This window comes from Tupaia chinensis, unplaced genomic scaffold, assembly GCF_000334495.1.
Source record: "Tupaia chinensis unplaced genomic scaffold, TupChi_1.0 Scaffold138407_1, whole genome shotgun sequence".
NCBI lineage: Eukaryota > Metazoa > Chordata > Mammalia > Scandentia > Tupaiidae > Tupaia > Tupaia belangeri.
The window spans coordinates 956,732-971,492 of NW_006198305.1; the positions used below are offsets into that span (position 1 = coordinate 956,732).

The following is a 14,761-nucleotide window of genomic DNA, read 5'->3' on the forward strand; positions in this document are numbered from 1 at the left end:
AGTCCCAGAGAAAACTCTAAGACAGATGACTTGTTGGTTCCCCCTGCCTCCCTGTTCAGCACCCTTCCCAAGCCCTGGACTGCTCACTTGGTTCTCTTTAGTGCCCTTGCAATATATCCATGCCATGTGTCCAACTCCCTTATGGAAACACTTAGAAGAGGACAGGAGAGTCACTCGTAGTATGGCATAAATGACTAGAAATCATATATATTACTATGTCTGCTGAATTAAGCCTTATGTGGAAGGCAAGTAGCTCCAACTACTCTTCCAGTTTTTACAGGAGAGGATGTGAGAGTAAGATGTGGGTTGAGGCAGAAAAGGAAGGTGCTTCCATCCCTGAAGTCCTACCGCACAGGGATCAACTGCTCTGCCTTCACTCAGAGCCTCTGGCCATTTCCTGGATAAGATGCTTGCTACCAGCAGTGGTTTGATAAGTCTTTCTTACTCTAGAGAACTCCCTTTGGACTGAGACTAGAGATGGAAGCCTTATTTTCACCTCTTACTCAAGAAGAAAAAATTCACGTCCCCTTCTCAGATAAGAAGCAAATGCGCTCAGCAATATCAAGCTGTTGTAATAGAACCTTCTCTTTCTCTCTTAAATCTCATTATGTTTCCTAATATACTAATAATTCCATACTCATATATTTCATTTCTACCCTATTTCTGACAATGTATGTGCTGAAGCTGCAAAGATGACTGAAACATAGTTCCTTCTTCATGGAGGTCAGTGTCCATACAGATTTAGACGCTGAATATTTAAAATGCTCTGCAGTCATAGTAATAATAGCCAACATTTATTGAGTGCTTAGACTGCACCAGTCACTGATCCAAGATCTTTACATTTCACTTAATTGCCACAACATCCCCTAGGCAAACACTATTAGACCCATTTCACAAGACAAAAGGCTGAGGTTCAAACCTTAGATAACTCACCCAAGTTCCTAACACTGGTAAGTGGCAACATCAAGTTTGAACTCAGGACTAACTTCATCTCCAACCTACAATAATGTGGATAGCAAAGGATTTTTTTTTTTTTGAGAGGTGTTTGCTATAGGGTGCATGCCCTCTCCAGAAAGAGAGAGACAGAGAGACAGAAAGCGAGAAATCATCCCCCCCAGGGGGGATGGCCAGGCAACAATCCCTTTCTCCTCCATTCTCCTCTCAGGATCTTGGGCAAACATGCACACGTTCCCGGCATGAATTTAAGCCACCGGGTCTAGGACTCAAACCATGGTCAGCTACATGGGAGTCCAGCAACATAGCCATTATACCAATAGCTAGTCCTACAACGGATGTTAGAGAAGACAGGAAAATGAGAAAGGTCAAGTGGGAATGTCTTACCAGTCCCTACACAATCCCAAGCCTTGAGCCCCCAGACTGTGAGGATGCACATTCTTATAAAAGTTTTAGCAAAAGTCTTCCCTAGAAAAAAATGCTCTGGTAGTTTTGCAAATTTAACTTGATTTCTCTCTGTAAATATATTGAATTGTATAGAAGAACTCCTATGGTGCTCTCTGAAACTAAATCTGATCAGTTTGGGGAGGAAGAGCTCCCAGGGGAAAGGAAACAAGATTTGAGGTATAAGAATCTGGAAGCTTCTTTTCAAAAGAAAAAGCAAATGCTTCCCTATAATCTTGCTTTATAATGCTGTACAGCAACTTGTTTGGCAACTTCTAGAGCCTCATGGGTAAGACAAGGATGGTATCCCACTAAGTGGCCCAAGATGAGGGCTAAGAGCGTCCTGTTTCCATCCAGCTCCACCCTCTAGAAGTTTGTCACTCAATAGAGGTAAATCAACAAATGGTTTAAGACAAATTTAACCAGAAAATTTTGAACCATTTATAAAAAAAAAAAGAAAACACAAAGCAGAGCAGTGTCAAAAATAGAGAAAATGATTTTTCTTAATGTTTTGGTAATCATTTTTCATGATCAAAGAGAAAAAATCAAGATAAAGGGACATAGACTAATATGGAGGGGTGGGTCTTCAAAAAGTTTAAGGAAAATGTGTATTATGGATTTTACACAATTTTTTATACACCAAAATAAACTCATAATTTAATTCCATTTTTCAAAAACTTTCTGAAGTATCTTTGGCCATTTATCAGTATCATTTCTTTCTGGATTCCCTAAGCTATACATGAAAATCTAGACTTCAGGAGATAAATAGATCTGTCTTAGACTTTGTCCATTAAATAGCATTATCTTACAAGAACTCAGGACACAATACCTCCTCTGGTTGAAAGACAGATATGATTTGTATGCAGTTTACTGAAAAAAAATCACATCAAGAAAAACTATGTGTCCATTTTATACAACAACTTAATTTTGATAGGACTTTTTTTAAGTGGTAATAAGGGACAAGCAGGTGACATGATGGTTAAGGCACTGGCCTCCTACATGGCTAAACTTGGTTCAGTGGCTTGAAAAATATGTCAGTTGTATGTACATGTGTGTCCAAAATCCTGAGAGGAAAATGAAGGAGACGGGATTGTGGCATGGCCATCCCCCTGGGGGGGGTGGTATCTCTCTCTCTCTCTCTCTCTCTCTTTCTCTCTCTTTCTCTCTCTTTCTCTCCAAAGCCCTATGGCAAACCTAAAAAAAAAATTTTTTTAAAGTAATGATAGCTATTCTTCCCCTGATGTGAGGTAGAAGGATAGCAACAAATTGTTATAGTAAATAAATAAGAATGTCCTCCTTGGGACCAGCATGTGATTAAAATGCTGGACTCCCACATGGCCACCTGGATCTGGTGGTTTGCTATCTGACGGCCCCCACTCCAGTCAATTTTTTTTTAAATAAGAAATAAGAAATAAATAAATAATTCTTTTTAAAAAAAATAAAGAAAGAATGTCCCCGTCTCTTACCAAATAAAGTGTAAGAAGACACAGGCAGTGAAGATGGGCTTGCGTCATCATGGTATTCTTCATTCAAACACTTGTGAATAAACCAGAGATAAACATGATTAGTTATCAACCTGTTAAAATCATGTCTTCCCAATCAATAAGAATCATTGGACAATATCTAGTTATTAACCTGGCAAAATATTATTCCTAAAGATCAGCCCCTCCCCTTATGGAACAACATGGTCTTCTAGGAGCTTCATGATACCTTATCCACAGCACGTACAAGTCAACATCTCAACATCTCAAAACAACCTCAAGGTAATTCCATTTCTTTAACCGTTTCATTCTATTATAATAGTCTTCATTTCAGAATCTTAATAAGTACCATTTTTACTCTTACTACAAGGCAGAGGAAAATATGTTTCGGCAGATGCCAGGATAAGTAGATAACAAAAATCTTAGTTGTTCCCCTTTAAAACTACAAATATATGATATTTCAAATGAAATGAGCCCAAGAATGTTCACAATCCTTCATTCAAAGCTGCCTTTGCAATCCTTTATTCCCAGCTACCTCTTTAGTCTTCTATGTAATACATCTAAAGAAAAATATATACTTATTATTCCAAAAGAGACCACATAAGAATTCAAACTATGTCCTCACTCTCTTCTACTCTATATTACTTTTTCCTTTCATCCTTGAGGCTTCGCATTTCACAGAAATTACAACTTTCACCCTGAGACATGCCATGACTAACTGATCTTAAGATGTAAGATAAATTTTCCACATGGTCTGTAGATCAAGGTTGCTGTCAATTATAATATTGGACTGTCAAAACACAAAACGAGAAAATAAAAAATGTATTGATTTTGCTAAAATCCAATCACTTTATTATCTCTAGGGATTATGGATGATCTTGGTTTGTTCAAGTTTTTTCTTTATTAAGTTTTTTCTAAACAGTACGCACACAGTCATGCATTGCCTTATGAAGGGGATATGTTCTGTGACATGTGTCATTATGCAATTTCAACACAATTTCATCGTTGTGCAAATATCATAGAATGTACTTACAGAGACGTACACAGCATAAGCTACTTTATACCTAGGCGTCCTAGGACACTCTATATGCTCCTTATGGGACCACCATCACGTATATGGTCCATCAGTGACTGAAACGTGTTTATGCAGCACATGACTGTATATCAATAATACAATCAGCATAAAGAAATATTTATTGGGACCAGCAGTTAACGTAATGGCTATGTCACTGAACTCCCGTGTAGCCAACCGCAGTTCTAGTCCCGGACCCAGTGGCTTAAACTCACACCCGGGCACATATGCGTGCATGCCCAAGATCCGGAGAAGGGATTGCAGCGTGGCCATCTCCTCTGGGGGGTGATTTCTTGCTTTCTCACTCTCTGTCTCTCTGGCGAGTGCACGCGCGTTATAGCAGAAACCTCTCAAAAAAAAGAGAGAGAGAAATATTTATTAAAATTCTAACAACTCTAAAAATACAGATGCAGAAACTGGCTCCATGGCCTAGTAGTTAAAATTCCACATGGCCAAGTGAACAGTTCACATCCTGGCCAGAGCAGCTTGAAAAACAGGCTGGGGATGTGAGCCTATGTGCTCCCAATTCTGACAGGATGGAGAAATGGAGGAGCAGGGATGGTGGTATGACTATACCACTCTGGGGAGTGTTTTCTACTTTTCCCACTCTCCCTGTCTCTCTCTGGTGAACTCACATGCCCTCTGGTGATTTTTTTTTTTAATATATGTTGAAAATTTTAAATGACTTGGAAGAGCTTCTATGTGAACTTTTTAAATTTAAATTTTACATTCATTCACTATACATCATTACAACATACAAAATGAGATTTCCCATCCAGAATACACTGTATATTGGCTCAATAAAGCACATCAAAATACGTGCTATCATCAACAAATAATTTTCCATTTCTTGTTTCCTGTATATTTTTTTTTTTTTGCCATCCTTGTATCCATGGTTGCTTCTATGTCTTTTACCCCCATTTTATTGATTTGCTAATGAACTTAATTGATCTAAATATTTCCAGTAGCAAGTGCAGCTGATATATACATATACATGAACCCAAGTCTGACTTTAGGCCTAACCTCAGTGAGTAGAATGAACATACTATACAGTAGCACCTAGCTGGGACTATATAGCTTACTGCAGTCATCAAATATGCATTTTTTTTAATTTCAAGAAAAACGGTTTTCATGGGCTTTTTTCTCCTGAAACTTTTTTTTAATTAATTAATTTACATGCATCCCCTAAACATCATCACAGCATACAAAATGTGGTTTCCCATCCAGAATATACTGCATAATGGTGTAATTATGCATGTTATCTTCAATAATTTTCCATTTCTAGTTTCATGTATATATGTATATATACCCCTATGTCTGATCCTCTGTCCTTTCCCACCCTCTTCTCACATTATCTCTGGTGTCTACAGTTGTCTTCTATTCCTTTTCCCCTCACATTTTAATCACACAATTTCTTAAATAATCTAACTACTTTCAATAGCAAGTTCAGCTGGTAATTTCAAGAAAAGCAGTTTTGAATTGGTAAGGAAATTTGCTTAAAACTTAAAGCCTGGAAACAGGTTAGTATTCTGTTTAAATAGTAGGTACATGAACCTATGGAGAGCTCAAGACAGGTCAAAAACTCTAAAAACAGGACAACAAAGCCTAGAAGAAAAGCAGGCATATTTTAGCCAAAAGTCACAGAATGCTATTTCACCAGTTCAGTCTCATGTATTTAATGTATCTTCTGTTGTGGTTCGATTTTCCCGATTGAATTCTGGGATATAATATTCAACTCCGGACTTGTCCGTACGATTAAGTCGGCCATGTTCTTAGTTTTTGAACTCTTTTTTCTGTGTGAGTACATTTAATTTTCCTGACATAGAACACTCCTTTGAGAACTTCTTGGAGATCTGGTCTGGTGCTGGTAAATTCTTTCAGGTTTTGTTTATCTGAGAATGTTCTTGTCTTTCCTTCCCACATGAAGGATATTCTTGCTGGGTACAGTAATCTTGGTTAAAATTACTTTTCTCTTAACACTTTAAATATATTTTCCCATTCTTTCCTCGCTCGCATTGTTTCCGATGAGAGGTCTGCTGTTATCCTGATGGGCTATCCTTTGTAGGTAACTTGCTGTTTCCCTCTGGCCAATCTTATAGTATCTTGTCTTTGTCTGTGGTTTTGTTCAGTCGGGCTATAATGTGTCTTGGAGAAGATCTTCTTGGATTGATTCTATTTGGGGTCTTTTGTATTTCTTGGGGCTGAATCTTTGAGTGCCTCTCTAGGTTTGGAAAGTTTTCTTGTAGAATTTCATGGAACAGATTATCAATGCCCTTAGGAGACTCTTTGCCATCTGGGATGCATATACTGCATAATGGTGTAATTATGCATGTTATCTTCAATAATTTTCCATTTCTAGTTTCATGTATATATGTATATATACCCCTATGTCTGATCCTCTGTCCTTTCCCACCCTCTTCTCACATTATCTCTGGTGTCTACAGTTGTCTTCTATTCCTTTTCCCCTCACATTTTAATCACACAATTTCTTAAATAATCTAACTACTTTCAATAGCAAGTTCAGCTGGTAATTTCAAGAAAAGCAGTTTTGAATTGGTAAGGAAATTTGCTTAAAACTTAAAGCCTGGAAACAGGTTAGTATTCTGTTTAAATAGTAGCTACATGAACCTACTGACAGCTCAAGACAGGACAAAAACTCTTAAAATCGGATAACAAAGCCTAGGAAAAAAAAGCAGCAATATTTTAGTCAAAAGTCACAGAATGCTATTTCACCAGTTCAGTTTCATGTACTTTATCTTCTATTGTGGTTCGATCTTCCTGATTGAATTCTGGGATATAATATTCAACTCCAGACTTGTCCCTACAATTAAGTTAGCCATTTTCTTAGTTTTTGAACTCTTATTTCTGTGTGTCTGCATTTAATTTTCCTGACATAGCACTGCCTTGAGAACTTCTTGGAGATCTGGTCTGGTGCTGGTAAATTCTTTCAGGTTTTGTTTATCTGAGAATGTTCTTGTCAAAGTACCCTGGGAGATCAAGAGAGAAATGAGCAAGCATTGAGCATTATGCACCATGTTGATTTGTGGAATAATGCAGAAGGCGAGTTCTCAGTCAACACCCTGAAACCCAGCTCTGCCTTTTCCTAGCTGTGTAGCCATGGGTGTACTACTAAATCTCTGTGTGTGTGTCACTTTCCTCATATGGAAAATAGCAGTGGCTCGATAATACATGTGTACTCTTATGATTTTCTCACCGACATATGAATTAAAGACTATTATCCTTATTTTATAGATACAGAAATTGAGATTCAAAGGTAAGCAATTTACCTGAAGACTCACACAGCTAGATCTGTAGATTCCAAAGTCCAAAGCCTCTTTGACACTTTGCACACAGCCTATAGAGTGGGATAGCAAAGCAGATATAGATGAAGGCAAAGAGAGAGGTAGAAATAGAGATGTGTATAAAATTGTGTGTGTGCGTGCGTTTGTGTGTGTAGTTTATTTGTATGTATTCTATATATATTAAAAAACTTGCTCTGCAGTTCCACGGCTATTTTTGTTTTCTTTAAAAGCAGGTTCTGGCTGTCAGGACCCTCCTGCCCCCACCTTCCGGTGGAGACTATAGGCACACACCGCCACACCCCCACCTCCTGAGTCCCTGGGATTACAGGTGCACACCAGCACACCTGGCCTTTAGATCAGACGGCAATAAAACGAAGGCCTCGCACGTCGTCCCAGGCTGCAGAGCCACGCCCTTCCACAGCTAGCTGAAGGGAAATTTAGGATTAAAACACTTCTGGACTCTTAGATTCATTAGTTCCTTGGATATTTAAAAATTAGCTTTGGTAGTAAAATTAATTTGGTTGACATGTCCAAACATCATTTTAGGATGAACTTATTCAAGTTAAATGCCGACAAGAGAGTTTTCTACTGCTTTAGACATTTTATTTGGTTTGAAAACATGTAAATATAAATATCAATCCCAGCTTCTAGTTTACTGATACTAAATATGAATGACTAAGTTGGTATTTTTAAGTCTAACTAGTTCTTTTTATATTAGCAAAATGCACCAAATGAGCTATGAACCAATATTTGCTGAATAGAAGTGAAACTACAGATAATAAGGTACCTTTTGGGCTCTTTCTCCTCAAACTCCTCAGCATGTCGGATCCTTCCAATGCTGCTCCCAGATCTTGCAGCCTTATCTCCCACTCCTCTCCCACACCCAGTACTGCTGTCCATGGGATGGACTTTGCACCCTGAGTTTTCCTGAATCCATGCTTTGGCACCTGGTGCTCTCCCCACCTGGCACAAGGCCTGGCCCCAAGGAAATGGAGGATGGATATTTATTTCATGCAGTTGTTTTCAGATTATTCTCCTTCATCTCTGCTTCCACTTCTCATATCTTACCATCCATTGGTCATTGGAAAAGTTATGACATATTTTTCTATGTTTTTCCGTGGAAAAATATATCATGGCTTTCCCGATGACCCAATAGGTGCAACTTACCCATTTATTTAAAAAGCACTGGGGCTAGGTGTTTGTTTTGTTTTGGGTAAACAGGATTTTATTTTTTATCAAATGTATTATCATTATGCAATTTGCAAATTACATTTCTCACTCTTAGAAGTTATTTATCTTGTCTAAAACCGATAACTCTATCAAAAGGTTTAAATAACATCATTTGTATTCTCGAATGAAATATTTCAGATTTCAGATGAAAGAAATAAGGCTGTTTAGTAATATCATACTCAATGACTCCCAACACTCGTATTTTTCTTTGGAAGCAATCATTTTCAATTTTGCAGGCAAAATGAATTCCAAAAAATAAAAAAATAGTACAAGCTGAAGCAAATTTTTTTTTTTTTTTTTTGGAGAGGTTTTCGCTATAGGGCACGTGCGCTCGCCAGACAGACAGAGACAGACAGAGAAACAGAAAGTAAGAAATCAACCCCCAGGGGGGATGGTCACACCGCAATCCCTTCTCCTCCATTCTCCTCTCGGGATCTTGGGCACACAAGCACACGCGCCCGGCGTGAGTTTTAAGCCACTGGTTTCGGGATGCGAACCACGGTTGACTACGTGGGAGTCCAGCGACATAGCCATTACGCTAACTGCTGGTTCCCAAGCAAATTTTAAGGTCAGTCATAGGATTTGCTTTTTGCTTTCTGCTCAAATCAAGCATCTGGTGGATTCTCGTTAAGTGACTGATAACTGAATTTTAGGTGATACTGCTTAGAGTAGCATAGCTTTAAAGAACATTTTAACTTTTTTCCTCTTCTTAAATTACTGCTTTTTATGTACATACACTTAATAGATATAGTCTCAATTCCATCTTCTATAGTGCGTGAGTTACAAGAAGTAGAGGTCATATTTTCCCACAAACATTTACTTTACGTATCAAAATTTTTTGCTCATATTTTATAGCTCTTGACAGTTAATAGATAAACAACTTTTAAAATTCCAAAAAAACCTGAAATTTAAAGATAACTTTCAAAATATTTGTTATAATTTTATTTGTGACCCTACAATAATACGGTATGGTTTTAAATATTTTTGAGAAAATATTTACATGTCAGCTACTCAAACTGTTGAAAAGCAAACCCCCCAGCACACAGCTCACACATGAACCTTCCCAACTCAGCTCTGCCTACAAGTATTCTGGGATTTACTAACTGCTAGCAAAGCTCTGTCTCTTTTTCTTCCCTCAAAGTCTTCCTCTAGGTAATCCTCTGGTTGTGGCTGCTCTTTGGCAGTCTCTGCTGAGTACAATGCTGTGCTGGGTAGGTCCAGGTTATTTTATGGTACAAATTCTTTCATATGGCTTCTCTAACCCTCTCTGCCATGCAGAATTGTTTATGATGTCAGGCAATGGTAATGAGCCACTCAAGAAATGCCAGATCCCATATGATGACCATGGTTTGAATCTCTGGCCCAGAATGCCTGAAATATGCCAGGAGCACATGTAGGTGTCCAAGATCTGACAGCCTGGTGGACTGGATGAAGGGGATCATGGTGTGACCAGACCCTGTGAAGGGTCTCTCTCTCTCTCTCTCCCTTCCTCTTATTCTCACATGCATGTTCTATCAATAATCATTTTAAAACTAATTAAAAACTAAAAAGCATCAAAAAAAGTTTCGAAATCCTTGCATAACTTTTTTATATAAATTTTTATGTACTTTTTGAAGATCCCTCATATCATGTTCTAAATACTGCACTAAGAAATGGGATACCAAAATAAGGACTAACAGAACCTATCTTTACAGAACTGGAACCTAAATCCTACTTCTTTCATAAAATTGTCCTTGACTTCCAAGCAGGAACCTCTTTCTCTCAAATCCTCTCCTGTCTGCATTTTATTTTTCATCATTCATTTACCTGTTGGTATTACTGCCTCTACTAGAAAGTAAAAAACTTCATGGCAAAGGCTTTATTTTTTTAACTGTTATTTTTAACCTCTTGGAGATCTTCATAATAGGCCTTCTTTCTATTAAGCCCTTAACAGATGCTTGTTAAATTCTAAAACATGTGTGAGTGTTTACCATGGATATTCTATTAATTTGTTCTCATCGCTAAGCACTTTCAGAATAAACAATAAGATGTTAAAGGAAATTAATATGAGAGTTAAAACTTTATTTTGATGCAAAGGAATACATTTTTCTTATTAATGAAAAGGACCGTTTTTCTCTTGAGTACACTAACAGATTCCTGCTTGATAAATAGTTTGAGAACTCATGGAAATTTATCATCTTTCCTTGAACTGATTTTTACATATATATTTTTTAACACTTTCAATCCTCCAAAGAAATACAAGTAGAATGATAAAAATGGGAATGAAAATGAAAGGAATGCTTTATTTTAGTCAGTTGCTCTGACAGGCCATGGTCTGGGATATTTTAATGAAATTTAAAAAGTGAAAATAGACATGCACATGTCCTCTACTTTGTTATTTGCATTTAGCTTTACCCCACATAAAAGGTTTCCAGTGGGTGAAAAATAAAGTCATCGTGTTCCATTCCCATGTGTAGGCTGCCATGATTTGTCTGAGGACAGATGTGCCACAGCAGGTGGTGCGAGGACCAGGGACACTGGAAGTAGTCTGACTAGCTTGGGTCCTGGCTCCTCCACTAACTCTTGGCCCCATTTCTCCAGCTGTAACACAGGGCAATAATAGTATCTATCTTAGAGAGTTACGGGATTCAACAACTTAATATTTGGAACAGTAGCAAATAAAAAATCTATTCTTCCACTCAAGTTTGCTTGGTTGGAACTTTACATTTTGTCTAACAAGTCATCACATTCCACAATTCCCAGCTTTTGGTGGCCTACTAATGAGAATATTTCAGAAATAGCCCCACATCTTCACAGTAGTGTCAAGGCAAAGCCTTCACATGAGTCGTTTAATACAAACTACACTAATGCCAGGGCTATCTACGTCAGAAGAGGATTTTGGTCTCTCAAACAAGACTTGCTTATATTTTCTCTGTGCATGGACATGATTTCACTGTTGAATACCATACCCTGGGCTATGATGACGCTAACAGGAAACCATCATTTATAACTAAAATTCCTAACATCGCCAACCACATGCATGTGATAGGTTTCCTTACAAACACTACTCTAAAAAGATTGGAGAAGGTTTCCAAATATTTCAGTGACATTTTATCTGAACTACCTGAGGTAGATGATACAACTGTCTGCTTAGAATTTTTGCTGCTTGTTGGGGTTTCCCTCAGGTACAAGGACTAAATTCAGAGAGTTTCTAAGGCAACTATCTAAGAGACCAAGCACACCCTTAGCAACATAGGTCAAAGGTGTTTAAAAAATAATGTTCTTAAAAGGAAAATTCAATCCCCAAAGTATGGATGCACCTCACCTGGCAACCATCACCACTACCACTAGCTTGAACTGTGGCCTGGGCCCCAGTTTACCAATGCAGAATCAGGGCCCTTGGCCTGCTTTCTAGGCCTAGAAGCTCCATTTAATTCACCACAGCCCAGAAAATAGAGAAATCCCTCCAAATCCTGAATATGTGTCTAACCAGGATCACAACACAGAGGAAGCTAACATTACTAAAAATAATTTGCCATGTACAATACTGAGACCTTCATGTGAGCTCCTGTATTGAGTTCGTAAAAGAATCCTATGAGGCAGGTGCTATTATAATCTACCACTTAAATATTGATAAAATATTTTCAATCAAAATGTGAAAATCAAAGAGTAAAGAGAGCCAGCAGGTAGAGTAGAGGTTAAGGCTCTGGATCCCATATGATTGACTACATGGTTCAAGTCCCAGATCCAGCACCTAAAAATTATAGCTGGGCATGTGAACTCCCAAATCCCTAGAGGAAACTGGAGGAGAAGGGACTGTGGATTGGCTATCCCCACTGGGAGATGATTTCTCAGTTAAAAAAAAAAGAATAAGTGAAGAGACTTTTCTAAGATCACACTGCTGGGCTAATTTCCATGTCTATGTTCTTTATCATACATTCTTCTTCCACTGAAACTATAAATATCATAAATACCCTGACAATAAGACATAAAGTATCACTTAATCCACTACGTATCTTTCCAAAACTTTTTTTTTTTTTTTTGAGAGGTTTTTGCTACAGGGAGTGTGCACTCACCAGAAAGACAGAGAGAGATGGAAAGCGAGAAATCACCCCCCAGGGGGGAATGGCCACACCACAATCCCTTCTCCCCCATTCTCCTCTTGGGATCTTGGGCACACACACACACTCGCCTGGTGTAAGTTTAAGCCACTGGGTCTGGGACTCGAACTGCAGTCAACTACGTGGGAGTCCAGCGATGTCGCCATTACGCACGCCATCTGCTGGTCCCCAAAATTTCTATTTTTTTTAACTGCACGGCTGCTCTTCTTCAGATGCTGACATGACCCTACCCCAACCACCACCTCATTGCCAGGCCTGAGGGAAAGGCTGCATCAGCCTAATACGTTTTATCCCTACAGAGAATATATATATTTCTGGAATACTAACTTCATTTCTCCTCTGAGCTTCACCTTAGGAATCTCCCATATTTTAATCAAGCCAAGTGTTATGGGTTAAATTATGTGTCCTCCTCCTCCCAAAAAAGATTCATATGTTGGAATCCTAATACACAAATGCTTCAGAATGTGGCCTTATTTGAAGCATTGACAGAGGTAATAAAATTAGAATGAGATAATTAGGGCCCAGCTGCAATGGCACGAATAGTGAGGTGGGTGCCATTGCGTGATACTGGGATCCCATAGGAGGCCCAGGTTTAGATTCTGGGTTGGCCTGAACATGCCTCTCATGGCTGTGCACCTATAATTCTGGCTGGCTGGGAAACCAGGATGGGAGGATCATAGCATGAGACCTTCAGTGGTGACTGTCCTTGTTTGTCTCTCATAAAAATAAATATATAAACATTAAAGAAAAATTATGAGTCAGGCAGTGAAGCAACAATATGCAACAGGATCCATTTGGAAAGGGTCCTAAGTTCACTTCCTGGGATCTCCCTATGCATGCTGATGTGCATACATGCCTATGACCCAGGCTGCCTGAGACTGTGGGTGGATGGCAGTGTAAAGACCCATGAAAGTGCCTGTCTCTCTCCCTCTCTGTCTCTCTAAAGTAATTAATAGATAAATCATTTTTAAAGACAAGGTAATTAGGGTAGGCCCTAATCCAATGTGATTGGTGTTCTTAAATGAAGGGACAATTTGGAGACAGACTCATACACATAGGAAGAACACTATGTGAATATGAAGACAGCCATCCAGGGACCAGCAGTTAACATAATGGCTATGTCGCTGGACTCCCATGTAGTTGACCACGGTTCGTGTCCCAGACCCAGTGGCTTAAAACTCATGCTGGGCGCATGTGCGTGCGTGGCCAAGAACCCAAGAGTAGAATGGAGGAGAAGGGATTGTGGCATGGCCATCCCCCCTGGGGGGTGATTTCTCGCTTTCTGTCTCTCTGTCTGTCTGGCGAGTGCATGCGCCCTATAGCAAAAACCTCTCAAAAAAAAAAAAAAAAAAAAAAAAAAAAAAAAAAAAAGACAGCCATCCATAAGCCAAGGAAAGAGGCCTGGATGAGATCTTTTCTTCACAGCTCTCAGAAGGCGCCCACTCTGCTGACCTTGATTTAGACTGCTAACCTCCAGAACTGTGGGACCACAAATGTCTGTTGCTGAAACCACCTTTTTTGAAGTACTCTGTTACCATAGCCCCAGCCATAGGGCTGGGGCTGAGTAAGGTGAAAGCTGCTTGCTCTTAGCAGTATACAGTGCAGTGCCTATCACAGGACAGGGGGCCCCAAAATGGGTCCTACTCAGATACGTGTGCTGTGCCCTTGGTAGCCCAAGGGCCCACTTGAAGCTTGATTGATTCTTCTGATGGGCTCCAATGCCACCAAGAGGCTTTAAGTCATTTTTAGACACTCTTGTCACTTATCCACTTATCTGAATAGTAGCAGGAAATTTCTAGGTCCCAGAGCTCCAAAACTGCAAATAACTCAAACACACAACCCTTGCAAAAGCTAAGTGAGAGGCAAATCTTAAGTGTAATCAGTAATTTCTTATCCTTTTTGTTAAAAGGAAGGAAAGAAAGAAGGGAGGGAAGAAGGGACCAGTAGATGGCATAATAGTTATGTCACTGGACTCCCACATGGCCTGCCACAGTTCTTGTTCAAACTCAGGCCAGGTGAGTGTGCGTGCATGTCCAAGATCCCAAGAGGAGAATGGAGAAGTTGGGATTGCAGCATGGCCATCTCCCCTGGGGGGTGATTTCTTGCTTTCTGTCTCTCAGTCTCTCTCTGTCTCTGATGAGTGCACTCGCCCTATAGAAGAGAGGAAAAGAGAGACCA

The 14,761-nt window shown here is 39.2% G+C and overlaps 1 protein-coding gene across 1 annotated transcript in view; it reads right to left on the reverse strand.

Annotated features, from left to right (window-relative positions):
- CDH17 (cadherin 17) overlaps positions 1-14,761 on the reverse strand; it is an 85,734-nt gene that overhangs the window by 62,817 nt on the left and 8,156 nt on the right. Inside the window, exon 2 of the mRNA XM_006161285.2 lies at positions 2,865-2,934. Coding sequence (XP_006161347.1) covers positions 2,865-2,927 — 63 coding nt within the window. The 5' untranslated portion in view covers positions 2,928-2,934. The remainder of the gene's footprint in view (positions 1-2,864; positions 2,935-14,761) is intronic.